Source organism: Watersipora subatra, chromosome 1 (genome assembly GCF_963576615.1).
Source record: "Watersipora subatra chromosome 1, tzWatSuba1.1, whole genome shotgun sequence".
NCBI lineage: Eukaryota > Metazoa > Bryozoa > Gymnolaemata > Cheilostomatida > Watersiporidae > Watersipora > Watersipora subatra.
In genome coordinates, this window is record NC_088708.1 from 58,787,163 (window position 1) to 58,804,173 (window position 17,011).

The 17,011-nt window shown below is 37.0% G+C and overlaps 1 protein-coding gene across 1 annotated transcript; it reads left to right on the top strand.

Annotated features, from left to right (window-relative positions):
* Positions 1-2,110: 2,110 nt before the first annotated feature.
* Positions 2,111-13,224, top strand: LOC137403746 (syndecan-2-like). The gene is made up of 6 exons (XM_068089775.1): positions 2,111-2,412; positions 4,605-4,710; positions 7,694-7,945; positions 9,601-9,708; positions 10,477-10,611; positions 12,130-13,224. The coding sequence occupies exons 1-6, from the start codon at positions 2,329-2,331 to the stop codon at positions 12,294-12,296; spliced, it is 852 nt and encodes a 283-aa protein (XP_067945876.1). The 5' UTR covers positions 2,111-2,328; the 3' UTR covers positions 12,297-13,224.
* Positions 13,225-17,011: the final 3,787 nt, after the last annotated feature.

Consider the following 17,011-nt stretch of genomic DNA (forward strand, 5'->3'; position numbering starts at 1 on the left):
AATCATGTTGTGGTTATATGTAGTAGATACAATCACAACAAGCCATCCGCGTTACAGCTCATACCGAGACTAGCTTGCGCAATGTCCATAACCAGACGCAATGTCCATAACCAGACGAATGGCTAATCAGTATTTTGCTGCATATGCTACTGAGTTCAAATGGCTAAAAGACATCGCTGTGACACAGGGACAATCGCAACCACCCAACCAGTAATCAAAGGACTGTTTATTGTCTCAGTATATGGTCAACCAACCAGACTGACTGCTGCAACACTGTCACTCTTTGGTGCACATAGCAAATATATCTAGCTCTATTACAATATTTGTAAAAGTAGAAATGGTTTTTTTAATTTGAAATAATCATTAATGTTTGTTGTTCTATGTTTTTGGAATGATCGGACAAGCAGTGGATGTTAAATAAATGTAATCACCAAATATTCCACAAAGGAAAAAGCCTCATTTGCAATTCGTCACATGCTTATATAGCTCCTATTATAGGCCCACGTACTTGCGATGTGACCTCTCAATACCATACTGGCATATATAACCTAAGCTCTTGCAGTAAGAATGAATGGGCCCGTGGCAGACACACGCATATACAACAGTGGATACTGGGAAGGTGGAGGGTTGAATAAGCAATACAACTGGGAAGGTAGAGGGTTAGATAAGCAATACAACTGGGGAGGTAGAGGGTTAGATAAGCAATAAAACTGGGGAGGTAGAGGGTTAGATAAGCAATAAAACTGGGGAAGTAGAGGGTTGAATAAGCAATACAACTGGGAAGTAGAGTGTTGGATCAGCAATACAACTGGAGAAGTAGAGTGTTGGATGAGCAATAAAACTGGGGAGGTAGAGGGTTGAATAAGCAATACAACTGGGAAGTAGAGTGTTGGATCAGCAATACAACTGGAGAAGTAGAGTGTTGGATGAGCAATAAAACTGGGGAAGTAGAGGGTTGAATAAGCAATACAACTGGGAAGTAGAGGGTTAGATAAGCAATACAACTGGGGAGGTAGAGGACATAGGCAATCATGGTTATCCCCCACTTTTATAACCACGACTATTCTTGGCAGGTTTCAACAGTGGTTTGCCATTGCTTTCTGTTGGGTGTTTTTGTTGAGCCACCATCTCTAGCTAGCTGGCTGTAGTCTCACGCAGAAGCTTCTCCGCCCTTTGTCAGGTTTTGTTGTTAGTCCTGCAGGGTTGCTCGCCATCTTCCTCATCCATGCTGGAGCGCAGATGGGAGAGTCGGTTTAGTCGTCGACAACCCTACTATAGTTGGCATAGGAGTGATTATGACTGGATGCCCTCATAACACCACTAACGATCCATCCGTATGCGACTCAGACCACTAACCTACTGATCATAAGCCAGCACCCAACCACTGAACCAGGGCACCCAACCACTGAACCAGGGCACCCAACCACTGAACCAGGGTGCTCAAATTTTATTGTCAACCTTAAATATTAGCGATCAAACGCAAAGATAATTAAATCTAAACATAGAGTTAAAATTACTATGTGCATTGAACAAGATACTGTTTAATTTATGCCCATACATGTAGATCTAACTTTATTCCTTGATCAAAGTATTGCATTTAAATATTTCAAACTGTTTATTGTATGTAAACTTTCTAAAAACTGTAATAAGTAAATGTTTTTATCAGAATTTAGTATCATGAGGTATCATCACAAATCGGCATGCGATTTTTTGCTTACTTTTATTAGACACAGGCTTTGACAACAAAGGAACTTTTTTTTCAGCAGCATTATATTTGGTTGCAATTGTTTCAGTTTGCCATTTTCGAAAACATCTGCATCTTTGATCTAGAATAAAAGCATGTTTTGTATTAAGACTGCATAGATCCCGGTTTGTCAATACCATTGGTATTCAAAACTGAGGGTGATCAGACAGTAAATGCTAAGGTGAAATGAGGGTTGATGCCAATGTACAGAAGTTGTCCCTTCTTAATTTGGGCGGAGTCATCTTCAAACGCAATTTTGGTCTTGGCTAAGCGATGGCGCTGTGATCCGTTCAGTCTCAGCGATCATCCAATCGGCTCACGGACACCACACATCTAGTGCCATTGTTGTTAAGCCTCGTTTTCGTGCTAAGCTAATGAGACTATTACTAGCAATACCAGTCTTAACTGAGCTCAAAGCGCTTCACCGTTAGCTAGTTGAACAGGTCTTATTTGTACGCCATAGTACGAAGGTTTTAGTAAGAAGATTTTATAGAGACAAGAAAAAGTGTGACTACGAAATAAAACGTTTGCTATTGCACTTAAAACCTGCACATCACAGATAACAACGTTGGATTACAAGGACTATGGAATTGAGGTTACTAATCTGCCTGCTAGTGACCATTGTTGGATATGGAATAGCCAACGGCTTTGAAGCTGGGGAGATAGATGTAAGTACTCTAAGGTTTGTGGATGAGTTGATAGGTAGTTCTCTTTAGTATCTTCCATGCTTTAAGCAAAATTTTGTCAATCTAGTCGCATGTAAAAGAGAACATTTAGTAGTGGCTAGATCGATGAGATGTTCCACTATGCCTATAACCTTAAAAACAGCGTTCACGTTTGTTATGACAGTTTTGGCAAAGATTGATGTGTAGCATCAAGATATACATCCAGCTGAGTAAGCATGTAGGTCACCGTGATGGTAGAATCAACAACTCACTCTGGTAGTTTTAGTTTCAGAAGACATTCTATCAAAACATTAATAAAATTTTGTTCATTCCTGTTTCACTCCTTGATATAATTGCAGCAGTAGTAAGAATAAGATAGTTTAGACAGTGTCGTAACTCCATCTAAAACTCATGTTGGCTCACTGCTACATTAAATGACAGTAGCTGGCAGGTAGCACGTGTACAGTAACTAACATTACCTGACAGTAGCTGGCAGGTAGCATGTGTACAGTAACTAACATTAACTGACAGTAGCTGGCAGGTAGCATGTATACAGTAACTAACAGTAGCTGGCAGGTGACAGTAGCTGGCAGGTAGCTAGTTGTAGCACCACTTAGGTAAACTTGATTTCATTTAAACTTTTGAGTTTATTAGGCTGATTTTACCGTCTAAAAGTGAAAAGAACAGGTTAGTGCCATGTTAAAATTAACATATAAGCTCCTTTGTTATCCTCACCGATGCTGTACTGACAAGCGGAAAAGAGAGACATATCTATTTCTCAACTCGAGGTGTAGCCTACCATTGATGCAATTCCAGTGACGCGGTAGATGACTCGCTCGGTAGATGACTCGCTCGCTATACTCCTTTGTTACAATTCTCGCAACTGATTCACCGCAGTAGTAACTCACTTCAGAATAGTGATTTATCAAGATGCGTTGTGTAATCACTCTATTCCTTTCCTCATTAATAAAGTCATTATAATAATCCCTCTCCAGCTTTGTAAGTCTGATCCGATCTATACTCTTTTTGTGTTGGAACTAACTAGTTATCACAATATTTTTTGTCATCGGATGTTGATGTAGTTAATTGTTAGCATAGCATATATAACATTTGATCTGTTCAAGATCTTTTGTATTGTCGCAGCAATGTACTTTCTAGCTAAAGAACGAATTGCAGCATGCGTCATCATACAAAATTACAAACTTGTAAAGGGTGCAATGCGAGCTTAAAATAGCATCTGTAAGATATTGGCAGACAGTTTCGTGTGCACCAGTTTGAACAAATGAATTAGGTTAGCGAGTTGATTCAGTCATGAAAAATTAAATTAAAACTTGATGACCAAGGAGAATTTGCTTGAAAATCTTATTACATTATTCAGGTATTAGAACAAAACTTCATACTCTTATTGAGTATTTCCATTCATATAAGTTCATACGAAACAAAGCAATAATTATAAAAGGCAAATCTGCATCTGGTGCAAGTTCTGTGTGCCTTTTCTGTTAATTTTACTAAATTGGTTGTTCTTAACCCACTAAATTGCTAGCTAGTACAACCAAGTCTCCGGATACAAACCGTCGGTGCCATAACTGGAAAGTTAAGGTAGCAATAAATGCTAGCAAGAATTATTTGCACTCTACAACAACTGTCTTTTTCATGGAGATAATATGCAATCATAATTCAGAGATTTGGTTTTAAGGCAGACTTGTAGGTAAACCTGGTCTCATTGACATGTACGAATGAGTTCATAACATCAATTATCTTTTGTCATCGGCTAGCAGTTTTTATATACACTAACTTATCTGATGCATTTTGTCGATTTACTATGTCAGGCTAACAACCATTCTGCTTGTTAACGATAAGACAGCAGGAACTTTTGGACTACATGTACATGTCAATCAGCAAAGAATTTAGCTTGCTCTTCCTTGGCTTGTATCGAAATGAATATACTTATGACATGGCGTGACACGGAACCAGCGGTTTTATGACTTGCTCCAATTGCTTTATGAGTTCCGTACAATGTTTTTACTGTTTTTTTTTAGATATCCAGTGTCAGTTTTGAAAAGGTTATTTTTTATTTCATTACTCACACGCATAATCATTGTAGTTTTCTGTCGATTATAATTGTTAATCTTTGTAAAATTTTACGCGAAATTAATCATTTAGTTAGTTTAATATTATATGTTATCATTTGCTAGGGTTCTGGAGATGTAGAACCTCCAACCTCAATAAAAGAAGAGACTGATGATGAGCCAGAAACAGAGGCGATTGTCCAGGATGACTTCGACTTCTCAGGAGAACCTGGTTAGTTGGTTCATTTATTAACAGTGGCCAATCATTTCAACTAACTTGAATAAAGTCATTTTTAAATAGAATAAAAACCAAAATATGAACTTCTAACTATTTAGTCTAGTTTTAGGAGTTTTTGTGACATCTGCATGAACATTACTTTGTCAGGTAATTTGTCCTTCATGGATAGCGGATCTATGTTTAACCTGTTTACATAATCAGCTGAGTTCTGATGGATTATGAAATGTAATTCTAAAAATATTAGTAGCCGTTACAGAATAGTTGAAATGTTTTATACTATGTAGCTTTACCCTCAGAAATTGCCGTATGTATTGTAACAAACAATACATATGCATATCTTTTGTACATCAAGCATATCTATTGCCCTAATAGTCACATCCAAATGTCTTCAATTTTTCCACGGCACCGCGCTTAAATTGTTTTCAATGTAAACAAAACTTCATACAGTGCAACCCTGGGTTGCGATTGCCCTGTCATACAGTGCAACCCCGGGTTGCGATTGCCCTGTCATACAGTGCAACCCCGGGTTGCGATTGCCCTGTTATACAGTGCAACCCCGGGTTGCGATTGCCCTGTTATACAGTGCAACCCCGGGTTGCGATTGCCCTGTTATACAGTGCAACCCCGGGTTGCGATTGCCCTGTTATACAGTGCAACCCCGGGTTGCGATTGCCCTGTTGTACAGTGCAACCCCGGGTTGCGATTGCCCTGTTATACAGTTTTTGTGCCTTACGATGTTTTTTCGACTTCGCCATACAAAATTTTTTTCGTCATTTGATATCAACCAAAGTTACTCTTGAAATTAAAATTTGGCAGTCGGTGTGCTGAATACCTCATTAACAAAACCGGAAACAGATAAACGATGAAATTTTAGACAATGACAAAGTTTAAGTTTAGTAAAATACATACTAAAACTTAGCTTTGTGTTTAGTAAGCTAAATTCATTTAAGTTAAAATTTAACGTTTAAATGTTATACGTCTGCCTTGAAGCTAAGAACTCCCTACAGTATGTACAGCATCTCACTTTTATACTAATATGAGTTTTGACCTCTTTCTGCCTTTTTCGTGACCCAAGCTTGATCTCCAAATCCCGTCACATTCAAAGTAAACCGCATGGCATCCCTACTAAAACTGGCTTATTCAATTCTTTATGAAATGCACACCGCATTGATTTTAATCATAAAAATATTTCTCATGAAACAATTTGTGATCATTCGGCATGCTTGTACATAAAGGCAGAAGTGCAGGTAATAACAAACACAAATTATTTTTCATATCTCTATGTTGCTGGTTATCCATTCTACTAACTAAAGAACACTATAATTTGGGTAAAACATTAATAGCACATTTATATAGACAACTAGCAATAACAAGTGAAGTATAATAAGTCTAGCTTAAACTTTTTAAGGAAGTGTAAGATAAAAGTTTACAATATTTATGCAGTAAATAATTTTTTCATATCAAACTATATTTAGATCTCTCTCAGATATATCCATATTACTAATCACTCAAGTTTATTAGGTAACTATTCCATTACCCGGGCAACTCCAAGTATTTGGCTAGTACATATATTAATTTCAGTGTTTGTCATTTGCTGGTCTGTCATTTGTGTGTCCAGTTATAATGATACAGTTATAGGAATGTCAAGTCCACTTTGCACTAAAATTGACCTCTGAACCTCCAACAGACAGGCTTGCTATGCATTGGACTACAACTCCAACTGGCATTACTATGGAATAGCTGTGCACATATGCACCTGCAAATGTTTAATGCCGATTGGTCTAATAGCACGCTTCAGCTAGCATGCTTGAAGATCATGATTGCATGAGAGATCATGACGCAATCTTTTTTCTCTAACGCAGGCTTCAGAGGGATGTACACGGCTCTTATTACAGTAAATAAGTTACTCGAATTCATTGAGTAAAAAAATTTAGCTGATTAAAATAAATTTTCTATGCAAAAATTTGTTATTATTTGTTTCAACACCGGGCATTCAGCAAGTATTTTCTAAGATTGCACCTCACAGGAATTGAACTCGTACATTCGAATGTACAGATGTTAGGCGAAGCACGCTGCCGCTAAACCATGCAGCCATTGCTGGGAATAATTATGTTTATAATGGTTACACATCATAATCTCTCAAGGCACATCGTACTGCAAGCGTTGTTTTTGGGGAAGTCCAGGCACGTATTTCTGTTCTAGTAGTTCCAGCAGGCTAGTTCAAGTTCATCTAGTAGTTCAAGCGTGCATATTTTAACCAATCACTATAAACTGGACATACGACAGACAAACAAACACTTAGATTTATATATAGATAAATAAATATATATGTATACGTATATATTTAAATAAATATGTATACATATTGATATAAGTATGTATAAATTGTATATACATGTTATTGATATAATATATAATATAATAATGTTTATCAAAATTATATTATATGTACATAATTATATACATATGTGTATGTATTTATATATGTATACATGTATAAGGAAGTATGTTGAGATCATTGCCGAGTGTTATTCTGTGTGTGACGTAGGATAAATTCATTGACTACCATTTTATCTATTAAGAAATCTTCTACGCATCAGATCACTGTGTCCATTTGTCTACTTATCCCATTATTTACTGATGTCATTTTTCATCGAGCCCATTACATATCAATCAGGATTGAAGATGTATAAAAGGCAACTTGGCATCATTTTGGGCTGTAAATTTATGAGAAACCTTATAGGCTGATGTTTTATAGTTGCACTTTGGCTGTATAACAGGCATAATAACAGTACTTGGCCTTGCTTTTTGTCTCTGAATTGCCAACTATGCAACTAGACATTTCTACGATTTCATTGGAATTGCATTTGAATTCATCTTTCTTCCATTCCTATAGTCTCTCCCAACCAACATTCTCTTATTATATATTGGTACTGACCTAGTAGAAATATAGCCAGAGGTGCTACATTTTTTACAGACATGGAAGACACTGGTAGTGGTCAACCAGATATGTTTTTGAAGAATACAAGAGTACCAAACATGGAGTGCAATGGCCCGCAGTGTTATTGTGTGTATGACAATGGAACAAAGGTCTCAGGCTCTGACGCATACGCTCAGAAACCCGACTGCAGTCCATATATTGGCATCCCTTTAAGAGAAGCTGCTAGTACCACAAAAGCTCCTCTGTCTACTAAACATACTGATGGAGTGCCGGTGGCTGACTCCAAAGGTACAGCTTGACTACGCTTAGAGCTTTAGTTGACTTTTTCTTCATTATGGAAGCCTCAGTTTGGTATTTTCCTTTTTTTTTAATTAAATTGTATCTCGAGTTCATTTTTAGTAAAGTTCAATAATTTGATAGCGTAAGAGCCAGGTTTAGCCTAGAGTCCAAGCAGTGCGTGAGGCCAAGCCACTTGAGGTTTCAAGTTGCATATCTGAAAGGCTCCTAATTTCCTCCGCGAAACGCTCGGAGAACCCTTGAACTGAGAATGCGCCTGATTGATTTTTACAACTGCTTATTGATATGCATAATAAAACAAAGACCGCGAATGGGAAACAGGAGAACCATTTTTTATATATGATCACTCTTATACATGTATATAGAGGAAATTTTTTCATCTTGACGCGAGAGTTGTTAACCCAAACTATAGAAGTAAGGATGGTTAACATACAAACTGTAAACGCCGGTGACAGACTCGCAAGACTGTTGTAATGAAATGAGTACATACGCTTCGCTTACTGCCGTTAGCGCTGGCTGTGATTGTAGAAGTTTCTGTTTAACTTGTCGCAAGCTAGTCATTGATAAGCCCTTTCCAAAATGCTTTGACAGAGAAAAAAACTGGCATGGGACTGCTGACAACGTATCATCACTAAAATGTGAACTATGGTAATCAACTTTCATCTTCTGTTGCAAAAAGCCGTTTTCCAAATGAATTTGACTTTTCATGTGCAAACAGGTGAAGCTGTTATGTGAACACCAGTAGCCAAGGCTCATGCTGCAATATTAGCCGTTTACTGCCGAAATTGTCCCTGGGGTGTTATGGCCCTTGTCTCATATGAAACACATGGAATACACGTTTCATATGAGGCAAGAAGCCAAACACAGTCTATTCATTTTACACTGACTTTACAGATAGTCCAGAGTCTGTTACTCATTGCGTAGCTTGGCTTGTATGCAGCAGCTGAAACTGCTGTGCTGCAGGCCCAAAACGTTTCTACAATACTGTCTTAGCATCAGCTAAGTGTTACGGTCATCGATTTTCAATATAGCGCTTTCATGAACAACAGTAATATTAGCTTATTTCACCATTCTACAGCAAGTTATTGTAATTACTAGCCCCATTCTAGCCTTTAATTGAATCTATTGTGCTCCTTGACTCTCAATAGCATCTTGAGGGAGTTCGCTCTATACTCTCTGCTCAGTCAATCTCACTGTAAGCGGTCGTACAAAGCAGACCAAGTTCCGATTTTGTGTAATCGTTTGATCAACTCATTCATTCGAGAAGGTATGAACAATGGAGGCACTGAACTAAGCCGTGAGGCTAGGCCTTTCCAAATTCATCCCTTAAAGGAACACAGTATTCCAGTTACTTTGTTATTGAATTGGAAAATATTATTCAACTAGTGGTTATAAAGGGCTATTCTTAACGGCTGAATCACGTCGCATATATTCATACACCTACTAGCTTGTTACTAACTAACTGCATTTTGCCCGTCTGACTTACCTGTGGCCGCCTATCACGGTGTTATTTCTTTGTGCTCTCGGATGAATTACCTCTTTGGTACTAAATGATTTGTCTTGTTGACACGGTCAACCTTGCTAACCCGCAGAAGTCTTTAGGAACTCACCACATTCATATCATATTCCATACGTACAATTTTTAGAAGAAGAATTATCAGTGAATTCTCCAGATGGTGATGACATTGTTGTTGAATACGAGGTGTCAACAAAGAAGCAGTCAAAGCCACTGACAGCTAAGCCTACATCACAAGGTGAACTTTTGAGACACTTTCCCATAAAATTGTTGTAGTTAATGCTGTGCCAAGATACCCCACAGAAACCTCTAACCATGTCCTACGGTGACAAGCAAGTGTTGACAACTAATGAATAGTGACAACAACGAGCGGGTTGTTGTAGTGGTTGCTGCTAGCAGTTATTACTACAGGTGTCTCTAGAATAAGCACCTGATTAATGTGGTCATTTGTGGTTATCTTAGTTGACAGCATCTTTATCTTGGCTTTGGATATTGGCAAACACTGCTCATTAGATAAATATTAGGTAAATAAGGGTATGACCTCATCCGGGTACTGCTCTATTGAAACAAACAAATGTTTATGTACAACTGAACAACATTTGGTGGAGTTCGTGTTAGCTATGTCTGAAATGTCACCCGTTATCTTGCAATCAGGTACTAGGAGTCAAGATGACTTCTGTGACAGCCTCTTAGCAACCTTCTGAACAGAAGTAGCACCTTCTTTTCTTGTTCTCTATTCTCTTTTCATTGAAGGCCTTTCGATTCAAGTTGCTTTGAGATCGCTCATATCTCTATCTTATTATGAGTAATCATACTTATAGCCCACCAAATGACAACAACTAGCATGTTGACCCTTAGTCGCAGATTAAGTAATATGATAATATGATTCGCCTTTTTACTGTTAATGAGTCAAACTCTTCTATCCTCTTCTATCTTTTACAACTTACGCAGGTGGCTGTCATGATTCAAGTTTGGAGATTATATTGTCATGGCTAATTTATTGTAGCGAGAATACAAACGACGAGCGGCAAGGATGCGAGTGAAGAGGATAGCTATGGAGATTCCTCTTATAATGAAGCGGTGCAGAAGGATGATATATCAGTGACTGGGCTTTATATATCACACCCTGGAATTCTAGCCGGTAAGTCACCCTTTCTCATTTCATTAAACCTCGCCTGCAGTTTGTAAACTTTTTTGCAGGCATTCAAATATCTAGTGTTTCAATTCAATTTGATTCATGGCAACTTTCCTAATAGCTCCCTATCACTAAGGGCTCAGTGTTTGGCAGTTCATTGGACATTGTATTGGAATTTATGCTTTGATGCCAGCATGATCTTTGCGTCTCTTATTGATTCTGACAAGACAGTACTTGTTCTATTGTATTGAGGTATAGCAGAACTTATGTATGTCTTGCTTCACAGCTGTTCACATTTAGTTGTTCAGTTTTTGTTCTCAAAATGATGAGTTTTGTATAAAATTGATTCTTTAAATAGATTAAATTTAAATAGTCTGAGTGATTGCATTGGAACACTTGCATTTTTTTTTACCTCTGCTGTTCTATTCACAAAAGCAGAAGTCCGTTTCTGCAGCACTAGTTCATTAGCAACTCCTTAAGTAGGCATCACTTGGTTCGAATGAATAAAATGCATTACTGCTGCATTTTTAACGGTTTATCAACATCTTGACGTATTTATGAACAATAAATCAATATAAAGTACTTATATTTTATCTCTATTTCTTTATCTTCTTAGATCTTGCCATTAAAAGTTTTTTGATTAAAATGTCCAAAATCAATCCCAAGTTCAATTTAGTCTACCAGGACTTTTAACAAAATTTATTGGTAACTTTTAGTAACGATTTATAGTTTGCAACTTCATACGACAGGCAGTTGATACAAGTTAGCTCGTGCACAACTCACAGAAATAATACCTAAAAAGTTGCAATAGCAGCTCTAAAATGTTAAAGAGATTCCACTGATGTTGACTGTGAAAAACATTTATGTAAGACAGAAACGAGTACATGTGTGATTGCGATATCAAATATAAAAACGTTGGTGGCGCATTAGATTTTTTAAGTTTTTCTACCAAGATGTTAATATATTAGGTTGCTCCATTTTTAGTCTAAGAATTTAGTTTAGCGAATAATAAATAGGATTAAGATGAAAATCAAGACTAAATTGTAAGAAACTAATCTTGCATTCAGTCTGAGTATGTAAGTCCTACTTAACTGAGTTATCCCCTTAGACATTGGCCAGTCAGCCATTTCATTTGCGCTTGGCATACTATCGGCATTTCCTAAAACTGACAGTAGATTTGCCTGAGACTGACCTTTGCCAATTTCGATGGCTATTGAATTATTCACGAGCCTTTTGGTAAATAGTCCAAGAATTTGGCTAATAAGTTCAAGTTACTATTGGGCTGCATTTGCTCAGAACTATCATCGTTCACAATTACTGATTTACTTGAATGATGCATCCCTAGGTGATGCATCCGTTCAGCTTATTAAAATACGCTGTTACCTGTCACTTGTTACATGTGCTCAAACAATCATTGGCTGCTCTGTTAGTAACAGACTGTTAGTACTGCTGCCTAGTGACATAATGTCCACTCAGTCGTGTATGAGTGGAGGCTGATTAACCAACATCATTTAATATTTGCAGCTATAATTGGAGGGGCTGTCGTCGGTCTGCTCTGCGCCATACTCCTCGTCATGTTTATCATATACCGTATGAGAAAGAAGGATGAAGGCAGCTATCCTCTGAATGACTCTAAACCTCTCAAAGACTACTCTTATTCCAGAGCTCCCAGTAAAGAGTTCTACGCGTGAGAAAGGATTATTCGTATTATCTTCAGGCTTCTATAGGACTTCGGCACATCAATCAATCTCCTAGTTTTTATAGCCGTCGACATTTTACACAATTGTACAATGCATATCAGTTTACACTCTAAGGCCTTGACCTTACCATTTTACCCATTGGTCATTACAAATGCTTTCTACATCTTATAGCATCCTTTAGTATAGTTTCAGATTATCTGCGAACTAACAGTGCAAGTAATGTGTGGTTGTGACAACACCTGTGCAAGGCATGAGGCTGCTTTGTGTGCGAGCGAGAGAGGTAAATGAAGTGAGAAATATTGCACTGTATGAACCTACATCCATGCCATAATGAGGGTGAAGCACCGAAGCACGCCGTCAATCAATAAAGACTGCTACGTCAGTCAGCCTCTGCGAGTCAGCACTAACCCTCGAGTCCTGCTTCTCTACACTGCCTTCCATATATCCTAGTGCAGCCACTATACTTTTCAATCACTTTTTCTGATTAGTATACTTATATTACGTAACGTCTTATGTATGATACTCAGAGCATTTGCTTAGCAGCTCTTTTTAGTGACTACTTAAAAGTTTTCTTAGCGAATCGTAGCGCTACTTACAGGCCAGGTCGCTACAGTATCAACACAGCGCTAGCTATTCGAGCATGAACAAACACTTTGTATGCTTATGCTATTATGCCTGTGTCATTGCCGGAATCAAAATATGAGATCTGGCCTATTATCAGTTTTACAATCGCATTGCTGATGGCGGCCCTTTTATAGCAGGCTATTGATAGATATTTCTATTGTTATATTGTTTTGTCTGTATTTTTATTCTCATGTCCTGTGAGAGCATTGCCGATACCAAACTAAACAGACTGTTAATAATTGGTTTTGATTGCAAACAATGTTAAATATATATTTAATAAATGATGTAATTCCCACCAACTGCACTTGTATGTACCCAATAGATTGCAGTCATGCTATGCTGTTTATAGGTCACCAAAAATAGCAGAGCTCTAAATACCAAATACTGAGCATCACTAATTGAAAAGGTTGGCTGTATTCTGGTACAGCCCCAACTTGCTGTAGTAATGAAGTGGGAGTTCAGGGCCAATTGATCAGCCGACTCCGAAGGAATTAATAATCCATGAGGCTTTACTTGTGAAACAACTGAAATAAAAGAATCCATCTTAGCGGTTGAGACGGGCGCTTCTGATGTTAGGCATCTCTTTGTTCACTCCATTTCACAAAGTAGGCTGGTCTATACAATCAAAACACACGAGGATTAGAGGCTACTAGTGTCAGTCTGATATTATCACTGATGTCAAATCTAGATTTATCTGCAACATCAAACTGTGGTTGCTCAAGATTCAGTCTAGTTGGTCCAAAGAGTAGAGATAATGCATCAGGAAGGAGCTAACAGAGTGCTGGGTATGCTAGAGGAGTGGGAAATCTCACAGAGATTCATGGGAACTGAAGATAAGAACTGAAACTAATTATTTCGAGCTGAAAACATTCTCAGAACTTCCTTGTAGGCATCCAAATGTAGAAAGGGAGCGGTTTGGTGCGGTGCTCATAGATTCTTTGATAATATTTTCTTGATGCTAGTTCAAATAACAATGAAACAAAGTTTTTGGCGAAAACTCCATTACACCAGCTGCATATGTTTTTACCACTAGATAACATTGCTAGTATGTGGTCGACGTTTAGACAATGTAACAATGAATGTACCCATCCAGGTTTCTAGAACATTTCCAGGTTTATCGTAATTGCACTAAAGAGGTGTCCAGTGTGGTCTATGATGGCAATTAAGTAATTATGTTAGTTACCGAGTGTCACCTAAGATTTAAGACAGTCAATGTATCTTACCCTCGCTGACTCTGAACTTTGCTGACGCTAACACATAGCTGTGATATGTAGCTGAAAATTAAGTTTTACACTGATAATCAAAGTGCAGTGACTTTCTCATGATACTGGAGTAATATAATTGTAAGCGAAACCAAATGCATACATTGGAAAGGAATAGCTGTCTGGAAATCCAATTCGTCTAAGCTTTACAGCCATAAGCACAAGATATTGCTTCCTAAGTAGGTCAATATTGGGGAAACCTGACTTTTCACAATACAAAACTAACTTGGTACATCCAAACCTCACTAGACATGCAAAATATTTAGCTAGAATAAGATAAACAGGCAAAAAATAAAATCGTTAAAGCAAACCATGCCCCATCTACTCTAGTATAGAACCAGTTTTATATGTTAGGAATGACCGGATGATGGCTGTAGTTATTTAGAAGTCATCCATTACTGAGTCACACACCTCATGTCATGGTTTCACACAAGGCAGACCATTAAGAATGGTTGTTTACTAATAAAGTCAATAGAATGTTAACAATAGTCTGTTGCTGTTCATAATGACTAATACAAGTCAGTGAATGAATAATACTTTCTATATAAAATTCACCATACAAAACAATGTTATCGTCTCATTCATCGACGTGAGTAAACTATTAAGGTAAAAAGGTTGTCCGAATGAGTCAGAGGAAGGTTTTAGTTGACATTTATACTGCAAGCACTATTAGTCCCACGACCAAACGAGCGGAGCGAATGTTTGAGAGTTTTATGATAAATGCATGTGCACACAACTCACGAAAATTATTCATCAACAACGTCGCAAACCCTTGTACCGAAATCTCATCAACAAATTTAATCATTTTTGTGTAAAGTCGTTTAAGTATAATAACGATACAAAACACATAAAAACATATTTAAATATGTTACGAAGTCTTTGAAAATTGTCGACATATTCCTAAACTTTACTCATCTGATTGGATTATACACAAATAGACAGATTAATTTGGCTAAAAATCATTATTAAAACTTGCCAAGCCTTGTTTTTATCAAAGTTAAGACCGGCAAACGAACCGCCGAGCGACATAGAATAGAACCATTAAGTCGTGCGCATTTCACGAAAGAATAACGTGCACATTTCACCAGTCTATAGCATTGGCGAATTGCCGAAAGTTTCTGTAATTAATGTAGAAGTACTGAAATCGTTTCTTTATTGTCGATTTCAAAGTAACTGACATTTTACAAACTTTTGAGTACTTCAGTATTTTAACTGATGTCCAAAGCAGTGAAAGTAAAGGAAATGACGATGATATTTTTTTCTAACGATTCTTATGAGATTATTACAGTATTTAATTATAAGTTTGGATGACTATTGAAGTGTTATAGTCACACTAACAATGTCGATGATGGGCAATATGTTACTGTTATTATTTTTTCTAAATAGTTTTGTTAAATAGATTTTCTAAAAATTTATATAAATATCACAACTTCTTGATATTGTTAGCTATGACGTTTTGAAATGTAAACAAAATTGTGCATTGGCTTTCTATTATTACTGTATTACTATATTAATAATATTGGTTATTCTAATAATACCAGTGCATTTTACTGCTAATATTGCATTTCTCCTATTGCAGGGGGAGAGATATAACCATATAATCTTTTCCTTGCATTATTGCTGGTTGTCACGATCTAACACTTTTTTAAATAGATTTTCTAAAAATCTCTATAAATATCACAACTTCTTGATATTGTTAGCTATGACATTTTGAAATGTAAACAAAATTGTGCATTGGTTTTCTATTATTACTATATTAATAATATTGGTTATTCTAATAATATCAGTGCATTTTACTTCTAATATTGGCCAATATTGCATTTCTCCTATTGCAGGGAGAGAGATATAAACATAATCTTTTCCTTTCATTATTGCTGTTTGTTGTATGTAATAACACCCACACCCAGTACATTACAGCTACCATTGCAGTTATCCTATTGTACTGCAGTGCCATTTGACTGCTAATATCGCATTTCTCAACCATCAGTACCCTTTCCTTTTTTCAATATCACTTTGGTCGTGGGCTGTATGACAGGGGAATTTCTAGTTTAGAAATGTTTGTTTCATACAGCAGGATTACAGAGCTTTGCTACGACGATGTAAAGAATGGAGTTGCTAAGATACTCAATGTAATATTTTAGCCTGAAAGGTTGTAGTAGCCTACTAATACTAAAATATAGAATAAGGAATGCGGCTACCATTGTTGCTATGCAAATGTGCTTGTTACGAGTCTTAGATCAGTCACAAAAATGTACGTAATAAAATGGGTAAGAGGGAAAAACTCCTAGTTTACCGTGACAAGTGACAGATTCGCTGCTAGCCACCTAAAGTGTGCAGTTGTGCGAAACATATTTGTACCGACTACTAGCTAGGTACTCTTCCTCTGACCCATATTATTATTATTTTACTCCACCAAATATTTTATTTTCAGTGTAGAGTTCTCTCCAGTTCGCGTTTTGGTAGTATGCGTATAAAAAAATATTTATAGGTCCCTTTGTCATCCAAGAATAAAATCTCAATAAGAATTAGTGCAAAACACCAAAATTTTGCCAATTGAATCTAAACTGGTATATATTGTTTAACAAAGGGTTAATTTTGAGTCTCAAATGGAGAGAACAGCTTTTTCTATTATAGCTAATATTTTGAGGACTTACCTACTACCACTTGTTTAAAGAAGACAACTCTTTAAATAGAAAAGAAATTATTTCGGTAGTCTGCATATCTCTTTGATGATTGCCAATTTCAAGTTAACAGAATGGTTCATTTGAATGAACTAATTCAGTAACCATCCTAAACCACAACACTAGAGGCATATTTAAA